The following is a 22,970-nucleotide window of genomic DNA, read 5'->3' on the forward strand; positions in this document are numbered from 1 at the left end:
ACAGAGACTGTGGCTGGAGCGTCCGGTTTCGTACCTCTGAAGTAAAACTTTCTGTAGGCTATAGCTGAAGTCGCACAATGCCTAAGCACACAACAGACAGTAAAGTAATACCTTCTAAGTTGTATTACATATCATGCGTAATGACGAGAAACTACTGTAGCCTATATTGCAAACAATGCATGTCGTTTTTTAGAGCTTTTTTTAAATGAAAGGAGAGGGTGGGTCAAATCTCCCTCTTTTCTGAGGAAGACCATTTTTGGATCTGTCTCTCTTTCTCTCTCAATCTCCCTTTGTGTGTGTAATCTGCTTTAAATTGACTCATGGAACATCTCTCCGTATGCTTCCAGTGAACAACTCCAGTGATTTAGAGTTGCCATGACAGCAGTCAAGATAATATTTTATTTCCACTTTTGCATATTTTCCTGTCTCTGCTTATGTTTACTCACAGTAGCCTACAATTGATATGCTATGCCTAAATAAAATCACGTATGAACTCCAAAGGTGCAGAAGAAACACTTCACTGCACACCAAATATCCATCACCACAGCCATTGGAAACGGTGCATTCCTGCCCGATGAGGAACTGTATACTTGAAACTGATTTCAAGAATTCACACAATACACTCAAATCCTGTAACACACTTGCAATAAAGCCATGAGGAAAATGGAGACACAATGCCAAGGACAACCTGGGCCACGATGACGACATATCATTGACAGGCACATGTCCTGTAGAGTTAAAATTGCATGTCTGTTTGTCTAGGAATACCTAGAATAAGGTGAATATGGTCACCATAAAGAATGAGCATAATGGTTAATTCTTTATGGAAAATGTCCATCCTAGAGCAAGCTATCCTGCAAAGTGTAACATAATGAATGAATATTGAATAATAGATGGCAGTGTTTACAGGGTAACACTATTTGCAAGATCTAATTTATTATTTAATAAGATCAAGGAACATATATATACTTGTTAGCATTTTTTTCCCTTTCTCCAAACGGTGGTGGTCCAACAAATGAACTTGAACAGTGGTTTAAACTGAAAATAATTTTGGAAAAAAATGTGAAAAGCTTAGGTTCTTACCACTGCACTAGCTTTTCCACAGAAATAAGTCTTGAATTGGTCTTAGTTTGCATGTTGTGTGTTTTCTCGCTGAATTATTTACATGAGCGGTAAACCATGCACAGATCCATAAATCATAGTGCCACAAGTGGAAAGTTTTAGCCTTGCCGTCCCCCATGCTTTTGTCCAGGTCAGGGCCGTGACAGGCATACATCACAAATTATATTTGATTAGCCAAAATTGCCTGCATTTGGTTGTGGGGTTTACAGAAAGCTGACAGCTGGTATGTTGCTAGTCAACACACATTAAGTAGGCTGGCAGGCAGGCAGGCAACACTCTCTGCAGTGTGTGTGCTGTGTGTATGGCTGACCGCTAGCGACAAAGAGCCAGATGGAATGACTTGACTTTGTGAAGACAGTACACTTCTGAGGGGAAAATGGTAGTAAGTGTTGGTTATGACAATGCTTGCTTTGTTGTCTGAAGCCTTCTCATAGGTTTGACCATTCCTGCTTTCATAATTTGACATCTGAATCAATGCCACTAGGCCTAATAAGCTTTTTTTTTTTTAAAACCACCTTTCCTTGTCTCCAAGTGTCATATATGCAGCAAGAAACCACTTTCTTAGATTTGTTTGTCATTCTATGTATCATTGTGTGAGTCTGTATGTGTAAGTGTTGTCTAGCTATAATTTATGGCTCGTAGTGCAAAACAAAGGTTTCATTCATTCATTCATTCATTCATTCATTCACTTTCCAAAAATGTAAATCTCATTCCTGTACATTTACTCCCTGATATAGAATGCATATAATGTAGTTGGTAGGAATATAGATTGAGTCATGATGGTCTCATTTGGCACAGTAACAATAGGTCTTTCTTGTACAGGATGATTTTATAATAGAAAATGCGTTGCCCTAGGTATGTTTATGCTATGTTCTGATACACTGGAAATCATTACACAGGTCATAATTAAGAATGTCTACGTCATCCGAAGTATCTGATGATGGATCGGAACCAGACACCAAACCACGGCTCCATCAGTCCTACATCACCCTCTAGAGTATGGAATGAGTTATTACACTCTGACCTCCATTTCAGACCATGGAACAGGCGCTTTTGTTCTCACAACAGCCAACACTCTCAAGATTCCTAGGTTTGTCATCAGTAACATGATCCTCCAAGAGAGTGAAGAATTGCTTGTGAAATAGATAACTATTAATAAAAAGATGATGCAGTACATAAACTCGTGATCAAACGAGTTCAACCTCATGCAAAAGTTACTTCCCACACAGGAGTGGCGCTAGAAATGTTGGATCCTAACAGAAAATTATTTTGGGCCTCCCCAAACCTAAACCACCCACAGACCTAAAGCACCCATTTGACAACCCAACATTTAGTGATATACCTCTAAGTTTAGTGATACAGCTGAGTAGTCAGAAATAGGCCTATATATGAGTGTCATCTCTCCTATTTACCAAGACAAGCATGATTCAACATTTTGAGGAAATCTTCAAAGACCAGTGGGATTTGAAAATTTGGGCAACGTGTTTTCAAACATCAGAAATGACCCACTGACTCTAAACATTTCTACAAAATGTGGTCACACAAAGGATAAATGTCTACCATAAGCCAATAATATTACTTTTCACTATTGAATGGCCATTAGTAAAGCCTATCATTAAGTAGCCTATCAAAACAGTGATCATTCCAAATCCAAGCATGACAAGGGAAGACCTGATTACTGGACAGCCATTAAACTATTTTAGTTTGCTGGCAACACATTCACTGAGCTCTGTTGATTATATTTGGACATAAATAGCACTCAAGTCAGTTTTAGATGGGGAGATAACCTGATTATTTAGGTGAAGTGTCACTAGTAACATCAAACGGTAAACTAAAGTTGTTATGACAATATCATCCAGTTAGAAGTTAATCCAGCTGTGAGGAGGAATGTTAAAGTTCATGGATAGATATCTTCATTTGGGGAAAAAATGGGCTGAGTCATTATTTTTCTTCTCAGCTTTCTGTTGCCTTCTTTTTCGTTTTTGATACCCTGACCTTGTCCACGACACATGCTTATTGATGATTCACCACCACCTGTTCCATTCTAGAGTACCACGACAAAACTGAGGGATGGCAGTCATGGTCATTTTGTCAACAATGTAGAATCGTGTGTTTGTTTAGTTTATAACATGTTGGTTATCAACTTACAACAAAATACAATGTTATCATTTTGATAACATGAACTTACTTCATGATAAAAATGATAAGTGCTCTCTGGCGCCCCCTGTCAGTGCTGGGTCTGTACTGCTCCTGATTACACATATCCCATGTCTCATACTGTATGTAGTTGCACGCACAGGGATGGACCATTTTTCTTTTACACGTTGAAATATGTGTTGTTAAAATGAACATTTTGTCTTTTGTATTTTGGGTATCATCTTGGGTCATCAAGTTCTCCCAAAAATCTGACTGCTAATAGATTATTTAGAGGGCATCATCAGGTAAAAGTCTTTCCAGTTGTTTAATGTAAACTGCAGGAGTAACTGAATGGTTCAGTGGCTTCGTCTGGAATTGGGGTCTTTTGTCAGATTAAATGAAAATGGTGCTCTTTTGCAAGAAACACTTTAGGTAGGTTAGGCGATTGGATGTGTCAAAGAGGAGAATGCATGTTAGGAGATTTTGTAAAGACAGTCTTTAATCTCTTGGTTTGTATGTGTGTTTGTACTTTATGGGGTGTCATAGGAGAATATTACGAGCTGTTTTGTTGTCAACACTTGGAGGCTTAAGAAGGTAATACAAGCAGGGGTGCCAATAATTGTGGGTGATATGTTTGTTAAATATATTTATCTATTTATGAGATTTCCCAGATTTCTCAGAAAAAAATGGCCTCCCTTCAAGGTTTTTTTTTCCTTCATTGTTTTCATTGTGAGATTACAATTAATCATCACAAGATTACCGTAAAGATTGCTTTACCGAAGGTGCCAATAATTCTGTATGGTACAGGTATATCAGGAATTGTTGTCAGCTATCTTCGGAACTGAAAAGTGCCTCCATGCCATTATGGATCTTGCTTTGTGCACTGGTGCACAGTCATGTTGTAACAGAAAGTGGCCAACCTCAAACTTCCCACAAAGTTGGGGGCATGGAATTGTTCAAAATGTCTTGGTTAATGGTGAAGAGTTCTTTTCACTGGAACAAGCCCAGCTCGGGGATGGCCCCTTCCTGTTCCAACATGACTGTGTACCAGTGCACAAAGCAAGATCCATAAAGGCATGGATGACAGAGTTTGGTGTGGTGTGGGTGAACTTGACTTGCCTGCAAAGAGTCCTAACCTCAACCCAACAGAACACCTTTTGGATGAATTAGAGCGGAGTCTGTCGCCTCGTCCTACATCAGTGTGTGACCTCACAAATGCGCTTTTGAAAGAATGGTCAAAAAATCCCATAAACACACTCCTAACCCGTGTGGAAAGTCTTCCCAGAAGAGTCGAAGGGTCGACCGACGTCATCAGGAACCCTGGATTAAGGATGAGATGTTACCGAAGTTCATATGTGAGTCAAGGCAGGTGAGCGAATACTTTTGGCAATATAGTGTATGGTTAAATAATGACTACACTTAAGGGGTTATAATGTTTTCAGTTGCTGTGATTGGTGATGAGAATGCCTGTTAATGTGGGCTTACTTTGAGTTAAGAAAAGCCTAATATTATCAAATACAATGGCTAACAAATCAGAGGCTAGCAGTGTCAGTGCAAAGTATTGACATGATTCTGTGATTCCATCCTTTTGTTGTTGCGGCTGAAATCTTTGTTCTGTTATTCTATATCTGCAGGGCCACAACTGATAGATACTTTATTGATCCCCAAGGGGAAATTCAAGGAAATCTTGAATTTCCCCTTGGGGATCAATAAAGCATCTATCTATCTATCTATCTATCTATCTATCTATCTATCTATCTAACTGTGAAGCAACCATGGGGATCCTGTACGTGGCAGTCAACCATAGTCTGTGTCAAAGGGGTGATCTTGCGCAATGTGCACACCGCTCTTCTGTATCATGGTCCTCAGTGAACTTTGATTCAATTATTGGATTATCGGTTGTCTGAGGTAATAGCTTCCGTCACCAACAGGTGCATCAGGTTGTCATCGTCTGATTTTTTTTTATGTAAAGCTAGCATAATGCGCAAGAAGAAGAATGTAAGATCAAAATCACAGAAGGATCTGAGGCTGCTTTGAGGATGCCTTTTGTGTTTTTGTTTTACACCAATTCCAAATATACTAACTTAGTTCACTTGTCTTCACAATTGAAATGCTTTTGTATGTTTAGAAGCCCAACATTTTTGTTTAATCTTATAAATATCCATATATTGTTCCCGAACCATAAGGAATGCTTTCTATGTTCTACTGGTCCAATAGTTCTGGCATTGCTGTGCTCACATTATTCTCCCAGAAGTGCCTGGCCTGGGAGGTTTGACATTGGTGTAGAGTTTTGTTCTCTTCATTTGTCTGCTCTTTGTTATCATTATGTGCATTTGTAGTCAATGCTTCACAACTTGCAACAGTCTTTTGTGTGGCTCTGTTGTCAGGATGTGTTTGTGTTTGAACAGCAGCCTCCCCTCCATTAAGTGGGTTCAAAGTTCAGTTGAGGTGCGCTAGTTCATTAGCGCCAATCTGTGTCTAAATAACTATATCTGTGTATATGCGTGTGTGTGTGTGTGTGTGTGTGTGTGTGTGTGTGTGTGTGTGTGTGTGTGTATCTGGGAGAGTCGGGACTGCTTGTTGTGTCGATTTGTGAATCGTGAAGAGGAAACGGATTGAACTGATTGATTTACTATATCTAAATGTACTAAGTTTACGAGCGATGCTAATAGAACTGGATCATTTGTCTGTTTGACTGCTTTATAGAGTCCTGAGTCCCTTCACTATCGTCTCTCTGTTGCACGCGTCTGCCTTTCTCAATTATGAGATCATTAGTAGACATAAATAAATCTTTGTTCTTACAGAGGGCAATAACAGTGCTATCAAAAGAACTCTGACCCATAGTGCAAGCACAAAAGCACCGACACCCAGACACACACACACACCCACACACACACACACACACACACACACACACACACCCACACACACACACACACACACACACACACACACACACACACACACCCACACAATATCTTATAAATAGCTGAAACTACGTACCTTACCCTCTTACTATCTCCAAGCCGGGACCAGGGACCTTCTCTCTCTCTCTCTCTCTCTCTCAGACTCACACACACACACAGAAGCCGAAAATGCCTGCAGATTACAATGGCCGCTGGGAGATGGTCAAGAATGACAACTTTGAGGGGGTCATGAAAGCCATCGGTGAGCTCCTTTTCTCCTTTACTCTATTATGCACTCGCAGTCAGAAAATAAATCATACACAGTGCAGCAAAGTTGCACGCAAGTACACATATTTAGTCCATCATGGAGTCTAAGTGTTACCTTATGGTATAAGCTCCATGTAGGTATAGGTTGAGTTCAACTTGTGTTATGTGTTCAGTATGTTATATCTATTATAGGCCTAGTGATTTGTTCCTAATGCCTCAAATCAGAGAGTGTGTGTGTGTGTGTGTGTGTGTGTGTGTGTGTGTGTGTGTGTATGCATACAGAGGGAGAGTAAAGTACAGAGAGAGAGAGAGAGAGAGAGAGAGAGAGAGAGAGAGAGAGAGAGAGAGAGAGAGAGAGAGAGAGAGAGAGAGAGAGAGAGAGAGAGAGAGAGAGAGAGGAAGAGGGCTGGTATTTTGTCTTGTAAAAAGTTTCGTCTACAGCTGATTAGGCAGATGTGTTCCGGGGCTAGTAGTGATGGGAACCACCATGAGAATAAAAAAGCTGGAGTGTTGAGAAATAAGACCACGTCAGTTCAAAGGGGAAAGGTCAGTGTCTCGTCAGATCTTGTGAGATCTAAGAATCTTATCACTGAGATAGAGTGTGTCTGTGTGTTGAAAGAGAGAGAGATTAAATATAGGGCCTTGCAACATATAGCCACATTGCCAAAAAGGACAACCCAAAGAGAAATACTGTGTAACAGCAAAACTTAACATAGTGTTTGTACATGATCCTCTTTATGTACAGTTGAAAGGCTCTATTTGGTGTCTGTCTGAAATATTTTTATATCAGTGTCTTTTCTAGGCTATTTACATTTGTTAATTTACCGTTGATTATGCATTATGGATGTGTTTTTCATATGCCGACGATATTATTCATTGCTACTCTCATTTCCAGTATTCAGCAACATTTAGTGTCTGGGTCAGCCAGTGTGTGTGTGAGAGAAAGAGAAAGAGAGAGATTCAATATTCACTAGTTCGCCCATTAGATTGCTTCAACTGAGTGCGGCTGTGCACCAAGTGTGGCTTGGTAGCTGGCCATGGTCCTAGGATAAAAGGTCCGCACACTTGCTCTCACTTAGTTTACTTTATTTAAGACAAGTTACGTTTCGAGCCACATGGCTCTTCTTCAGACTAGTCCTTGTCTTAAATAAAGTAAACTAAGTGCGAGCAAGTGAGCGAACCTTTTACCCTTTTTTTTGGATCTTAACGTTTTGGCTCCTGCACCTTTATTTGGATGTGCGCACTGTTTGCAACTAAATACATGGTCCTAGGATACCAATAGTGGGCCCCAGCCGTGGCGCGACTGGCTGGGGCACCTGCACCGCACGCCGGCGACCCGGGTTCGATTCCCGCCCCGTGGTCCTTTCCGGATCCCACCCCTACTCTCTCTCCCGCTCGTTTCCTGTCATACTCTCTACTGTCCTGTCCAATTAAAGGCTTAAAAAGCCCCAAAAAATAATCTTTAAAAAAAAAAGGATACCAATAGTGGATAATAGATCACATGCGAGTGATGTCCGCCAACACCCCCCATGGCCGAGGGGTAATTTAGAGCTCAGAGCTAATAATGAAATGGAGGAGCAGGAAAGGTGGTGGGACGCTTTGCAACTCCAGCATGATGCAATGGGCAGTGAGGAGGATTTTATTCCCCACGATCAGAAGTGGGGTGAGTGATGGCTGTCAATCAACCCTATTTATTTACTTACAGGTGGGGCAGGGGTCACCATGCAGTGGGATTGTCAACTTTAATTTGCTTGCATCTGTAGCACTGTGAGATTAAGAGTCTCAGTGAGGTGCATCACCTGACACATGAGAATGATTAGTTCAGGTTTCTTGGCATAGGTGGCACAGACTTGGTTTGCCACTGCAACACTTTGTGTCAGGTTAGTCAGGCACATACACTTGTCCATCATGGAGTGGACAAGAGAGTCCCTGTAAATCCCTGTGGACGTGCCTAGGGCTTTTTTTCATATGTGTATCAACAAAATCTGTTTTTTGTTTGTTTGTTTGTTTGCAGACATTGACTTTGCAACACGCAAAATAGCCGCACATCTGACACAGACTAAAATAATGGTCCAGAAAGGAGACGTTTTCGAGACCAAGACGCTCAGCACCTTCCGCAACTATGAGGTCAACTTCACCGTCGGAGTGGAGTTTGAGGAACACACAAAAGGACTGGACAACAGGAAAGTCAAGGTGCAATATCACGCGCTGCATTGTGTACATCTATATTCTGTTAAGCTACTCTTACAAGTGCCGCCTCGTGTAAGGGACAATGTATAGAACACTGGTCATTATGGGAAAATAAGTGCCCACGGGGATGAACCAACCCCGACGTGCCTTGCGCCCGTCTCGCTTCACCCTGACGGGACTTATTTTCCCGATAATGACCAGCATTCTATACATCTACTCCATATAACAGGACATGTTAAAGACATAAATACATGTCAGTGCAGCAATAGGGTCTATTTGCATAGAATAAAGTACCAGTTCAAGTGAAGTTCAGTCAAAAGATGGAGGAATAGTCAGAATAGAGAAGAAGGTTATGGTAAGTGCTACTTTAAACATGTCTGGTTGTTTAGTAGGCTATACTAGGAGAGGAGGTCCTCTCAGAAGAAACATGTCTTCAGACAGTTTTTGAATATAGAGGGGGATATCCCTGCTCTGGTAGGAGATGGCAGGGCATAATCATAATACCTCAATTCCCCAGAACATAGCCTTGTCTAATCAGTGTCTCCATAAAAGTGTCAACATCATTAGATTAGATTAAGATACATGAGATCAGATAAGAAACGCACATTATGATCTCAGGTGAAATCATAGATATATTACACACAATGCACTGAGTAAGTGCATATCTGGATATGTGGCGAATGTGCCGAGTATTTTGGTTCTTGAGTGGTCTGTGTCTGTGTGTGTGCAGACACTGGTGACGTGGGATGGGGATAAGCTTGTGGCCGTGCAGAAGGGAGAGAAGGCCAATCGCGGCTGGACGCAATGGATTGAGGGAGATATCCTGTATCTGGTAGGTCGACGCATCTGTCAATCACTCTGAGCAGCCATTCATTACCACAGAACACAGACCAGATGGGACCATCCTCACAGAATTTACAGATAGGCAAACATGCACCCACGTGGTAACACACACACACACACACACACACCTAAACATCCATAGAAACAGTAGAAATGCATAAATAACCAAAATCAACTACACTTTGATTGAAACATTCCAACCATGCACGAAACCACATAAACTGAGGATGAGTGTCTGAATCTGAGAATGGCCTTCCAGACACATACAGTACCGTACAGATGGGAGCAGAGATGTTTTCTATCAGTCATGCTGATGTGTACATGTGTACGTGCGTGTGTGTGTGTGTGTGTGTGTGTGTTACAGGACATCACAGCAGAGGACCAAGTGTGTCACCAAACGTTCAAGAAGACAGAGTGATACCTACTGTAGCCCTGCATCATCCAATCCTGCCATCTTGATGATGAAACCCATTGCACAAATTGAAACCCGTTGCATTAAACATTGAATTCGTATTAAACTGGGTTCATGTGACTATGTATTTGCATAGCTGTGTACACAGAATATGGACTATATTTGCATAGCTGGACATGTAAATGAATGATAAGCTACGTGTTGCCATTTTAATAGATGTGCTTAATTCAGAATCAGAAACACATCTGCACAGACTGGTATTCATTTAGTGTGAAACATCTCACCACGTCTGACACTGAACGGATCTAATGATCAGGCTAGTGCCCTATATGTGGGCACTAGATCAGGCTGGACACTACCGCCCCCTTCAGGACAGCTGTAAATCATGTGAGAGTTGAGTCACTTTTATCTCGGCTGGGTAAACCTTGCCCGATCTGCCTGGCGATTTGGATTTCGCCCTGCAGCTCAGGATGGAAACCTGCACATCTGTCTCTCCTGCTTCCTGTCCACATCTTTTATTAGGGTCCTATCACAAAGAAGCTTATACAAAAGACGCACTCGGATCGTTGGTCTGATTGGTTGAAGGACCATCCAAAAGCATAGAGTCATTTGAACTATGTCCATGGATCATGCCTCTTGTGCAGTAGAAATAAAGTGCAGGCTCCCTAGACTAATGTTCAATCTTAAAAGATTGGTGATAGCCAGACTAACCGTCCGTTATCTCCACAAAGTATTCAAAACGTGCGTTACATGACTAAAGGCAAAATAAGCAGAAAATGAATTTACCAGTATGCTTATTTTATTTGATCATAATTAATTTATTGATGAATTCATGTGTGATATTATTTACAATTATATTTCAGATAGTTGATGTACTACATAAAATAATAATAATAATAATAATAGTAACTATATATAAAATATTTCACCATACTTCCTTTAAAAACTAGGAGAAATAATGAGGAGAAATAATTGATACGTTCATATTCACAAAATGTTAATAACACAAATGATTGAATCACAAACTTAGTGAGAAAATAAAACACATACTCATACAGTAAAAACATCAGTGTAAGACTGAAACTATAACTCTGGTGTGTGTGGTAACATGTTGTACAGTACAGTACACACATCATGGCGACACACCAGATGGTGGAAGACCTATGTACATTTTTTTACTAGTATTCTCAGAGATAAAAACATATGGCTGGGTGTTGATATGCAGTACTTCATATTTACCCCAAAGGCTTTTCACTACATATGAAACAATATTGCATAAGTAACACACGTTAAGTACAGCTGTGAGTTCCCTTAACCTGAGCAAACAGAAACTGATGGAAGCAATGATACACATTGCCTTGTAAGTCAGTGCACACTATCCCCTCTTACACTATCCCTTCAGCAGAGAGAGAGAGAGAGAAAGAGAGAGAGAGAGAGAAAGAAAGAAAGAAAGAGAAGGAAAAGAGAGAGAGATGCCTGAGGCTGACTGACCTTGGCAACAGAATATGCAAAACATGGAAATTTTCATCTCTGTGCACAGGTAACCATTATAAGAATGAGGAAGTTGCTGCCATCAGATTATCAACTTGGAGTAACAACACTTCTTAGAAAGACTTGCACTAGTTAAAAACTTGCACTAGTTAAAAACTTGCACTCAGCCAGCTGCAATACACTCAAACACACAAAACCACACAGATGATGTGTGTGTGTTACAAGCATATTCCTCCAGTCCAATTCAAAACTAATGAGCACACACAGTGCATACAGTACACTTGTGCGGATGACACTCTCTCCCCCACACACACACACACACACACACACACCTCACGTTTGAGTCCCAAACCAAGGCAGCCCCTCAGACAGGCTTGGTGGTAGCGTTGTACACCATGTGCTCGGAGTCGTCCGTCAGGGGGAAGCGGGCGCCGTTGGTGGCCACGCGCACGTGCTGACCCTTCTTCTTGCGCTCCTTCAGGAAGCAGTAGCCCAGCAGCGCCAGGATGGCCAGGATGCACACGCCCAGCACCACTGCTATGGCAACGGACCCTAAACACAGCCAGCACATCACAGAGACGCGGGTTGGTACGGTTCATACACAGAGACCCGCTCAACTGCCAGGCCTCTGATGCTGTCAGTTTAGTTTGTTTAATTCATACACACAGCCCCAACTAAGCCTTTAAAGCACCACTAAAGAGTTTTTCGTAGCTTCACATAATGTTTCCAAAATCATTTCAGTGGTTCATCAACTCGTATCAGGGTGAACGGCACTTTTGCATTCACTTCGAGGCCCTCTATCGGCTATAACCGCACTATGTAACTTTACCAGATCGGGTAGTGTACCTGTAGGTCGATGAAATGAAAAAAAAAATGAAATGGAAAAGTGCTTTAGCGTTGCTTTAAATAGACTACCAACATGCTGATTTCTGAAGACATCTGTTCTAGACAACTGGTCTAGACTTCTACACAACTACTCTAGAATAGTAAAATATGCCGATTTCTGCAGATGCCTATTTTAGGCAACTAGTCAAGACTTCTAGATAACTAGTCCAGAATAGGAGTCTTCAGTAATTCCAGTCAATTGCTCATGTGGCATTTCACTGGTGACTCGTTTGCCTAGACGTGATAAGCAAGGTAGCCCCACTGACAAAGCAAACAACACAAAAGGTGCTCAGAAAGTGGGTTAAGGGTTTTTTAAGAAATGCACACACATACACACAAAGGTCAATAAGTCCTTCCTCCTAAAGATTAGCTATTCCACCAACAGTGTGTGCCAGTTGACTTAACATTAGGCAAGTATGCTGGGGTTGTCTGAAAACAACTAGAAAATCTGATATGAACCAAAAAAAGTGGGTTTCATAAATTCCACATTGGCAAGAAAAGCAAATCCATGTCAGTGTCTGATAAAAATGTCTCTTACCTGACTGGGTTTCCTCCTGCTCATGACGCTCGAACAGCCCCCGAGCAAAGACATCATTTTCTGGAAGAAAGTAGAGTAAGTATGCATGGTCATGACAGAACTGCAGTGTTTAGCAGTATGTGGCACTGGTTGTAGACTTCCATTGTGTCATGTTAACACCAATATGGTACATTTTCTGCTTGATAAGAGGAGTTGGATGTGAAAGACGTATTTAAATGATTTGAGAGTCAAATATTTTGTACTGACATTAATAGATCAATCATCTACCGGTACTTAAATCAAACATTCAGATGAAACACACATCTGGGTTTGATCTTCACAGTTTGTAGTTAAATTCATGACTTGGAACTTCCCATTGGGTTTCAAGGCTTTCATCTAACCCTCACAAAAATTACCTTCTAACCTTAGCCTATAAAAGGTATAAACCTCATTGCATAGTGTGACCAGTTAGATAATCCTTGCATGCTCACACACCCATAAAATGCCTTCATGCGTGTGAGAATAGGGGTGTCCTGCTATTTTAACTCTAAGGGTTAAAATAGGGAGTGAGAATGCAAAAAAAATCTAACTTGGGTGTTTTTTTCAGTGGGACTTAAAAAGGATGTGTGTGAAAATGAGACTCTATAGAAAAGTCTGTAATTCTGCTGGCATGCCTTGGAGTAGACGACTTCATTTGTCCAGCTGTGTCCAGTGGCCTACCTGTGACCGATTTGCAGACGTCCATGCAGTCATTCTCTTTCTCAAAGTTGTTGTCGTTGCCGTTGCAGCCGCCGAAGTTGAAGCGCTGGCACTGGCGGCTGAGAGGGTCGTAGTACCAACGGGTCATGCTTGCGCGGCACGGGCCGGTGATCGGAGATTCCGTGCAAATGGCTAAAGGATCAAGGGAGATGCAGACATGATGAGAAACACCATCTTTACACAGTAACACTGCTCATTAAGAGTCAGGGATATTCGGCTTTCGGATGAAATTTCAGGATGAACCTAAAATCCACTATAACCTTTTCTACTTAATGTGCCCTTTTCTAAACTTTTGAATGTGCATGTCCAACAGTTCAATGTTTCAATACTTTCTGCACTGAAACATTACATTTCACCCGAAATCCAGAACTTTAACTATTTGTAGTGATAGCTAGTTGTTACAATGTCTGAGTGTGTCTTGAGTGTGTCCGAGTGTGTGTATGTATGTCTGTGCTTTGGAGTTTATGGTGTATAGTCAAAAAGGTAGCACAATGAACCTGGTGAATAAAGTTAGTGGAAATTCATAAACACACCTTTCCGTTCGTTCAAATCCATGTCCAACAGCCAGGAAAGAGTCTTATTCACTGGAAATGAAAGACAAAGGCAAAATCAATCAATATCAAGATTAGTCAATTCAGTGGTGATTCAGACCAATACAGCCATGCATTTTAGTCATTGATGCAGTGTGTAAGTGAGAGACTGAGTTTTGTTTGTCTGAGTGTGGTGTAGTGAAGTGTGTGTGTGTGTGTGTGTGTGTGTGTGTGTGTGTGTGTGTTTCCTCACACTTCCTGCAGTCAGCCTCGTCTGAGCCATCGCTGCACTGGGCCACTTCATCACACTCCAGAGTCTTGTCCAGACAGCAGCCGTTATCGCACCGGAACTGGTCCGCCTGGCACATCTTCCCACACACTTCATACAGGGTCAGAGTAAAAGAAGGGGTAAGGTTTTGGTGTTTTTGTGTGTGTGTGTGTGTGTGTGTGTGTGTGTGTGTGTGTGTGTGTGTGTGTGTGTGTGTGTGTGTGTGTGGGTAGATGCCACCAGTAAAGAGGAGTTTCAAAGATCCGGTGAACAGTGAATCTATATTCCACATTGAATTTGATCTCGTGTCTGAATACCGAGTCTGCTTTTGGAGCTCACCTTCAGTTGCTGGAGCGATACTCCGTCCAGATGCAACAGCTGTAGAGAGACACAGCAAGAAAGATGAGTCATACAGACAAGACAAGACAAGACAAGACAAGGCAAGACAAGGCAAGACAAGGCATGACGTGTTGTAAATAACAGGTTCGTACTAAATAACGGACACGCTGCTTCAGCGAGGTGATGACGCGTCGCACACCCATATCACACCTGTGACCTAACATCATTTCTGCATGTGACAAACATACACATCTAAGAAAGTTCAAAGCCTGAGAATGAGCTGACATTTATGAGTTTTGCCGATGTGGCGGATGACAATCCAGTTAAGCGGGAATCACATTGGAAATAACATGGCAACAGTAGAGCCTGACGCAATGCTCAGACCATAATAATGCAAGCACAGTTCTATTGCCTTCCTAAGTTATACAAACGGTCTACGCTCGCGTTATGCTTTGAAAGATGAATGAAGTTCAGCCATAGATTGTGTCTGTCTTATAGATAGATAGATAGATAGATAAATAATGCAACAAAGTATCTTTTGCAGGGGAAATGCAACAAAGTATCTTTCTTTCTATCTATCTATTATATCTATCCATTATATTAATGATAGAAAAGAAAGACGACAAAGGGAGTTGGATTGCAACTGTATAACTTTGTTTGGCTGCCCGTGCATCTGTATTGTGTGTGAATGGGTTGCGTCTTGCTGTTGCAGTTTATTATGTTGGGTTCCAATGCGCACATAAAACGATGGCAATACATTTTCTGTATTGCGTGTGTATTACAGTAGCCTAGCTATGGGATAGTTAGAGACAGTAAAAGAGAGTGAGTGAGAGAGTGACTGAGTGACTGAGTGAGTGAGAGAGAGAGAGTGAGTGAGAGAGTGAGTGAGAGAGTGAGAGAGAGTGAGTGAGAGAGTGAGAGAGTGAGTAAGAGAGTGAGAAAGTGAGTGAGAAAGTGAGAGTGAGAGAGAGAGTGAGTAAGAGAGTGAGAAAGTGAGTGAGAAAGTGAGAGTGAGAGAGAGAGTGAGTAAGAGAGTGAGAAAGTGAGTGAGAAAGTGAGAGTGAGAGAGAGAGTGAGTAAGAGAGTGAGTGAGTGAGTGAGTGAGTGAGTGAGTGAGTGAGTGAGTGAGTGAGTGACAGAGAGAGGGAGGTACCTGCGGCACCTTTGCAGGCATCCGTGCACTCCTTCTTGGACAGGTAATTGTTGCGGTTGCCCTTGCAGCCGCCAAAGTTGAACTGCTCGCACTGGTCAGTCACAGCGTTGTAGTTCCAGCGGGGGAAGGACCCGCGACACGGGCCCACTTTCTTAGGGGCCAGACACTGACCTAGAGACAGACACATCAACTATACAATTAAGAACATATATATATGCACACATTTAACATACACTGCACACAATCACACACACAGACACATACTGTATACCAATGAAAACATAAATACACAACATGCCCAAGCAAAGTCCTTTTAGGCAAGTACTGTACCCCCACCATAGACAGTAAAAGATATGGACAGAGCTATCACGTAGACGTCAGCAGAGACCGAGGAAGCAAATTTCAACGGGTTTTTTTGGTCTTCTATTTCCGTCATAGGTCTCCTGCGCAGGCTCAGGTGTCGTACATGTGACGTAGTCTGACCGAGTCTGACGCTTTACTCTCTCTGGACGCATGCGCATGCAGTTCCCAAACTGTGGTACGGGGAGTTTGGGAGAACCGCTGGTGTAGACGACAACCACCATATGACGGAGTTAAAACTAACCCCATGCATTTCTATGGAAGATTATTTGAAGGCTGTATTTCCTCATTAAAAAAAGCCTCTGGCCAAAGAACCAGGATGTTCTTTCAACAAATTAAATGACTGCATTTCAACCTTAAAGTAAAACCCATACAATCTTAACCCTTAAGGACAAAAGAAAGAGCAGCGCAACCCCTACGGTCTTTGGTATTATTTGCCCTCAACGGTGCCTTCCAGGCAGCGCTGCCTTCAAGGCACTACTCCCCTCAGTTTAGGGGTAGGATGAGGGTTGAGGGGTTTAGGGTTACGAATAGGGTCCCCCGCCCTCCCAATCATCACCAAAATGGCAACAATCAATCTGAATCATTGACACTATTGATTAATGATTGATGATTGTTATGTTACTACTGCGCTGCCATATCCCTGAATGCCCTCATTACCTAACACAAACAACAGAATCTCCCATTTCAAACTGCACATGTTGAGCCTATTATGCCCATAAAACACTATCTAAACATGAGCCAAACGATATAATACCGCTGGGACAGGGTACATTATGCTAGCATTGTCACAAACACACACACACACACACACACACAACACCACACCCAGTCCAGGACAGGCACACCGTGCCAATATAAGTGCCACGTGAAGAAAGACATGACACGGGTGCGGCTTAAGACAGAGGGTGCCAATCTGGCAGAGAGGTGACAAGCTCCAAGGCAACCTGAGCAGGTAACTAACGTGTCCATCCATACGTCTTTTCTCCTGGACAGCTCATTGCTTACACAGCCTGTGCAATGCGTGGCCACCTACACATAGCCTGGTGTCCAGAACATACACATTGTCACTGCATTGTGCACTATGCTGACTATAGGCTACACTGTAGTTAATATACACCATATGGCTATTCTCTAGTTAATATACACCATATGGCTATTCTCTAGTAGTTAATATACACCATATGGTTATTCTCTAGTAGCTAATATACACCATATGATTATTCTCTAGTGTACTATGGGGTGAATAAGTGGATGTTTTGAACACTGGGCTGTTCTCACCGGTGAAACTGTGGGAAACCTCAGACGATGGCTAGACAGTGAATCTGCCTGATCACCTGAACAACACCTGCACAGTTTGTAAACATGTCCACCTGAACATGACACCAGACACCTGACACAGGTGAGCTAAGCCAGGTTAGAGTCATGGATGATGACAAGCCCACATGCAGCCAGAGATGTGCGGGCAGAACCAAATTAAAATGCAAAACCAACCTGATGAGTCCATGGAAACAAACCATTCCCATGACATTAGCATTAAGTTTCCCAATTCCAAGGTATCCTTGGATAGTACAATCATTGCATAGTGTCTGTCAAGCAACTGTAAGGGAGCCTTACAAATCTTGCTATTGCTTATTATTTTTTATGAACAGCATCGAGCCCTTACCTAAGATTACACATATGAAAATACAGTCTTAGAGAAAAGGGGGGAAAGGTGCTACATAGAACCAAAAATAGTTCTATTGGATGCTTCATTTATGGCACCTCTAAATGGTTCTTTAAAGGGACACTTCACTGATTAGCATTAAGCTTTGTATCTTTAGAAAACCAGTCATGTTTTTGAATGGTCGTGCATCATTCCCTCAGTTTGCCTTGAGATAGGAGAAATGCGGATTTCAATGAAACCCATGAATAGGACTTCCTGCTTTCAATGATGTAAAATGATGATTTTTACATCATTGAAAGCAGGAAGTCCAACATTGAAATCCACACACACACACACACAACCCCAAAACCATTTTGAAGGATTCATCAAAGGAACCCCTAAGAGTTTTAAAGCCTCGATGGTTCAGTATGGCACCCCAAGAACCTTTTTTTTTTGTGAGAGAGTGTACTTCCTTAAGTGTCTAAATTCCAAGGTAATGGTAGGTCATAGCAGCACAATATCCTTGTCAAGCAAGAAAGCAGTACAAGCCTGTGGCTTGCTTGCTGTTGTGTGACACTTCTTTGCCGCTAGCAATGTTTGTTCATAACATCACGCGAAAGAAGAAATGCCTTCATATACTGTACACTTCAGCACCATGAACAACTGTGACTACGCGACTAGCAGATATTTGTTTATCAAAATGAAAAAGAAGGAGGATTTAAACAGCCACCATACTTTTGATGTTGTACATTTACATTCGCACCATGTGATCCCAATAGGAAAATCTAGCTAATGAAGAAAAATGTGCTAAACGTTTACATTGACATTCCAGTGAGCTGTGAGGTCATTAACCCTTACAGTAAGAAACCCCTTTAATATTTGTATGCCATATGAACCTGGAACCACCAATGAACTGTGCCTTCCTCTCCCAATTCTTCTCTGATGTCCTTTCACATGTCTTCCTTCCTTCTCTACCTTCTTTCAATCTCTGTCACTCTCTCTATCGCTCTCTTTAGCTCTCCCTTTGTCTCAATCCATCATTCTCTTCCTTTTATCCACATACAGGATACCCTTACCAAAAGAAAAGATTTCCTTACATTTCTGCCAGGAATGTCAATCATTCTAAAACGCACACACACACACACACACACACACACCCCAAACCCCTTCCTTTGCTGAGACTCCTCCCACAACAATGACATTCGCAGCGCTAAGCAAAGGTGCTCCATCAAAACAAGCTAAACCTGTTCCTACAGCGGCCGAGGTGTGGGAAGCAGCCGGAAAGGGTGGGGGACCTCCTCACGCAAACAGAGCAAGAGAGAGGGACACACACACACACACACACACACACACACACACTCTGAGTCAGTGGCCCACCTTCTCTCTTACACGTGTGCTCTAGGTGTGTGGAACATTTTAACCTGAGTATTAATGACTTATACAGGCTGATGGTGTTCAGCCACAGACCGTCCTCAACTGGTCAGTGGCAACTACCATGTTTGCACGTCTCTGTAGACCGTAACAAACACAAGAAATCCTCCCACGCAACAACCACCACAGCAATCAATCTGGAGACATGTCCACAACATGCCCAGAAGAGTTATTTTGTAAACAAGTTATCCCAAACAGCCAAGCACAAATCACGCTAAATATGTGAATTGATCTTAAAAAGGGAATTGTAGAGCCTCTCTTTGGAAGAATGTGGTGAATTCAGGCAACCACTCGTCTTGATTGACTTAACACTCCTGATTTAGTCAATAAAGGGCGTTAATTGGGGTGTTGGAGTGATTTGATTTAGTCAACTGGGTGTGAAGGTTCAGGGAGGGGCTGAAACCCTTAGGCCAGACCTAGACACTGGATTGAGAAAGAGTATTCAAGAACATTACTAGTTTTACATTCTGGAGTTCTGGAATACTGAGAACTCAGAGATTGTTCCAAAGCGGAATGTACTCACCCTCAGACTGTTCTGGTGTCAGGACCATAACAGTGACCTGTGCCATATCTGTCTGACCACTGGAGTCGGTGACCTTCAGCTCAAACTTGTACACACCGGGCTTCAGGTTGGACAGCTCGATTTGGTCCTTCAATGACGTTTTCTTTGTGAAGAGAGTGGGTTGGGGCGGAGGAAAGACAAACATGAAATGTAAACATTACCCAAAATGATACAATGATGGTTATAGTTCTCAGGCCCATCATTACCTACACAGCTGTTATTCAGGTAATCTACCACAACCATGACAACATAACCAAAATAATACGGTCCCGACTTCATGAGTGACCCCAAAAATATGCAGCGCGACAGTGACACTCCTCTGATGAGTAAATGGGAATCAAAACATTACACAGTGGTGGTGACAAATGATGTCACTAGTGTCACACACAGTAAAACAACAACTCCCACTATAGTCATGCACCTTACCCTTAAATCACCAGTTATGAAAGAGCCCAAGGCTTCCATCTGCCATAGACAACTCACCTGCATCTCCACAGAGGGGTCTCCTGACACCTGGCTCCACTCATAGCTGGTGATCTCTTTGTCATCCCAGCTCTGGAGTCCATTTAGGTAGATTATTTCATTGGGCTGGACCACCATGTCCTGCCCCGCGTTAGCGATGGGATGCTTGTCACTTTCGCCTGCAGGCATGACAGAACTGTGTTTATGTCTCTGAGACAATCTGACTGATTCTGATTAGAATTCTGACTATAAACCTGAGTTACTATCGAGATTATTTCGGAGTAGCCTAAACTCATAAAATGAACGACATAAAATATAATAGCAGTAAACAATTCAGACCACTTCATGTTCTGACCCAACCCATTTTCAAACAAGTTAAACAATAACTATTCTTGCATTATTATGCAGTTCACGAACCTGGGTCTGCTGTTGGTCCATCCAGGTAGTTGTCGAAGACGGAGTCAAGGATGTAATTGACGAATCCATCCTTTCTCACAAATCTGCACACGTACTTCTGCTTGTACAAACAATCAAACAGGAAACACTGTGGCAAACTCTGCTCAACGCCAGTTTTGATCAATGCCAGGTTACAGTTCAGATCTCGACAACAGGCTGTGACACATTCCTCGGGGCTTTGCACCGTCGGGGTATCAATGTATGTGGCGCCCTCCTTCACGGACTCGTCAGTATCCAGGACAAAGTTGTCTTGGCCTTTCTCAAATATCTTGGTACAGCTCTGGTCTGTGACGTCTGCGAAACTTAAATGCAAACATAGTAGCAAACAGCTCCATATCACCACAATACGCGTGGAGACCATTTTAAAGTCTTTGAATGTGCGCAAATGATTCCAATTTCCTCGTCTTAACCAGACTCAGCACAGTTTGGTTAAAAGATTAGTCGTTGTTGAGAAGCGATTCAAGATGATCCTTCAAACTTTTTCACTAGTTGCAGTCGCGGTAGTTTTTTTCTGTTTATACTGGATTGTAAACGTCCAACAAGTTGATCGACAAGTCTGTAGGTCTTTCCTACTGGCAGGTAGCCCGATTAAAAACGTCCGTTCAAAATGTTCGTTTGTTAATGTGAAATTTTGTGAAACTGACCGGTTTCAGGTTCCACACTGGTGTGATTCACTCGTCTCACGAGTTTCAGTAGATATGATGGGGGCGGAGATTAAAGCACCGCAGCTGTTGAACGCACAGGTGTATCGGGCGCACCTTCAACCAGGAAGTCACCTGCCCAGACGCAGTGACGCACAATCGAGTGAGCACGCGCGTCTGTGAAATCCAACGTAAAAGGGGTTTTATTTGGCCTTTTACTGTCAGTATCTGTCCACAGAAGGATTGATGTATAGTTAGTTAGTCATTGAATCGTGTGGGAGGTGAACCTGTCTCTTAATGGGCTTCCCACAAAATGTCTAGACCACTGATCTGTAGCATAGCCTACAGCCTTTCCTGTTGCGGACACTTTGATGTTCTTCAGCTTACACTAAAGGACAAAAACGGCAAATCATGACATTTTTTTGGTCTCTCTGGTCTGACAGAAAGAACATTTATGATGAATGTTGTTCCCAGTTAACCACTGTCTGGTTTGGTTGCAAGGATTGTCTTAAGACAACCTCTCTTTTGTCCTTACTAACAGAGATATCTATTATACCTTTGAACTAAGGCCTAAATCTAGACTAATAACAATATCCCTTGTTGGATTGTTTTTGTCTAGGTATCCTAGGATATTTGGTAGATGTTGTCATTTTGATAATCAACTACTATTCATAGGGACAGGGAACTCCTCTGTCATCTAATTTGGGTCTCTGAATACTGCATCATTTGCTGAATTTGCGCATATTTGCTTATCCAGGCAATATTCTCCACCTGCAATTTGAACGCTAATCCAACACCCTCATTCCAAGGTTGTCAGTTTTCCCTAATGATTTTCACCACACTTTCACTCTCACTGTCATGTAATTTGCCTACTGAAAACAGCATTATTGATCATGTTATGTATTTCTGATGCCATATTCATATTGTCTGGAGATAATGTTTGATGCATTTCCACAGACTTGTCGGATCAATCTGTGATCTTGTGTATAGTTCAGTATGTTTTATCTTTATTATAGACCTAGTAATTTGTTTCTAACGCCTGAAATCAGAAATCAGTGTGTGTGTGTGTGTGTGTGTGTGTGTGTGTGTGTGTGGGAACAAGTCTGCATGTGTGTGCCTGTGCCTGTGCTTGTGTGTGTGTGTGTGTGTGTGTGTGTGTGTGTGTGTGTGTGTGTGTGTGTGTGTGTGTGTGTGTGGGGTGTGTGTGTGTCTTTATGTGTGTGTGCGTGTGTGTGTGTGTGTGTGTGCATTCATGTGTGTCGTTATGTGTGTGTGTGTGTGCATGTAACTGATATGGCCTCCATGAACAGAATGCCGCTAGGCATGCATTCAGAGAGTATCATAATGATCATACACTTCAAATTTTGTGCAGTTTTGAACCTGTCAGTCAAAGATATCTGCGATTACAATGCCTTGTTTTTGCCTTTCATTTTAACTAGGGGGCGCTATCCCTGAAATGAGTGGATATGGGATGTGTTGACAACAGGCAAAAATAATTCGGTCATCCTAGGCCCTACGGTTCTTGAGATGTTCATAGAAAACTGTGTCCGGCCATCAACAGGACGATTGGTGTACTGCCACTAAATGTACACTTA

At 42.1% G+C, this 22,970-nt stretch overlaps 2 protein-coding genes across 3 annotated transcripts; one reads left to right on the forward strand and one right to left on the reverse strand.

Moving 5' to 3' along the window:
• The first annotated feature begins 6,293 nt into the window (after positions 1–6,293).
• On the forward strand, positions 6,294–9,973 carry LOC134097964 (retinol-binding protein 2-like). The gene is made up of 4 exons (XM_062550918.1): positions 6,294–6,426; positions 8,446–8,624; positions 9,352–9,453; positions 9,829–9,973. Exons 1-4 carry the CDS (start codon positions 6,354–6,356, stop codon positions 9,880–9,882), a joined length of 408 nt encoding a protein of 135 aa, XP_062406902.1. The 5' UTR covers positions 6,294–6,353; the 3' UTR covers positions 9,883–9,973.
• A 706-nt stretch (positions 9,974–10,679) lies between these two features.
• Positions 10,680–21,422, reverse strand: LOC134098551 (kunitz-type protease inhibitor 1-like). Of its 2 annotated transcripts, none has more exons than XM_062551626.1 (10): positions 20,696–21,422; positions 20,300–20,457; positions 19,778–19,919; positions 15,828–15,989; positions 14,666–14,704; positions 14,312–14,437; positions 14,062–14,112; positions 13,490–13,660; positions 12,791–12,850; positions 10,680–11,919 (listed from the first exon to the last, which is right to left on the reverse strand). In XM_062551626.1, the coding sequence occupies exons 1-10, from the start codon at positions 21,093–21,095 to the stop codon at positions 11,732–11,734; spliced, it is 1,497 nt and encodes a 498-aa protein (XP_062407610.1). In that variant the 5' UTR covers positions 21,096–21,422; the 3' UTR covers positions 10,680–11,731. The 2 variants fall into 2 exon arrangements, with proteins under 2 accessions (XP_062407610.1, XP_062407609.1); XM_062551625.1 differs by having other exon boundaries at positions 15,819–15,989; positions 20,696–21,421.
• Between the last annotated feature and the right edge of the window lie 1,548 nt (positions 21,423–22,970).

The sequence above is a fragment of the Sardina pilchardus genome, chromosome 12, assembly GCF_963854185.1.
Source record: "Sardina pilchardus chromosome 12, fSarPil1.1, whole genome shotgun sequence".
Classification (NCBI taxonomy): domain Eukaryota; kingdom Metazoa; phylum Chordata; class Actinopteri; order Clupeiformes; family Clupeidae; genus Sardina; species Sardina pilchardus.

Coding starts and splice junctions, on each gene's coding strand:
- LOC134097964 (XM_062550918.1), top strand. CDS start 6,354: ATGCCTGCAGATTACAATGGCCGCTGGGAGATGGTCAAGAATGACAAC. Junction 6,427..8,445: donor GGGGGTCATGAAAGCCATCG/GTGAGCTCCTTT, acceptor GTTTGTTTGCAG/ACATTGACTTTGCAACACGC. Junction 9,454..9,828: donor AGGGAGATATCCTGTATCTG/GTAGGTCGACGC, acceptor TGTGTGTTACAG/GACATCACAGCAGAGGACCA.
- LOC134098551 (XM_062551625.1), bottom strand. CDS start 21,095: ATGGTCTCCACGCGTATTGTGGTGATATGGAGCTGTTTGCTACTATGT. Junction 19,920..20,299: donor ACCCCTCTGTGGAGATGCAG/GTGAGTTGTCTA, acceptor CTCTTCACAAAG/AAAACGTCATTGAAGGACCA. Junction 12,851..13,489: donor CGTCTGCAAATCGGTCACAG/GTAGGCCACTGG, acceptor ACTTTCTTCCAG/AAAATGATGTCTTTGCTCGG.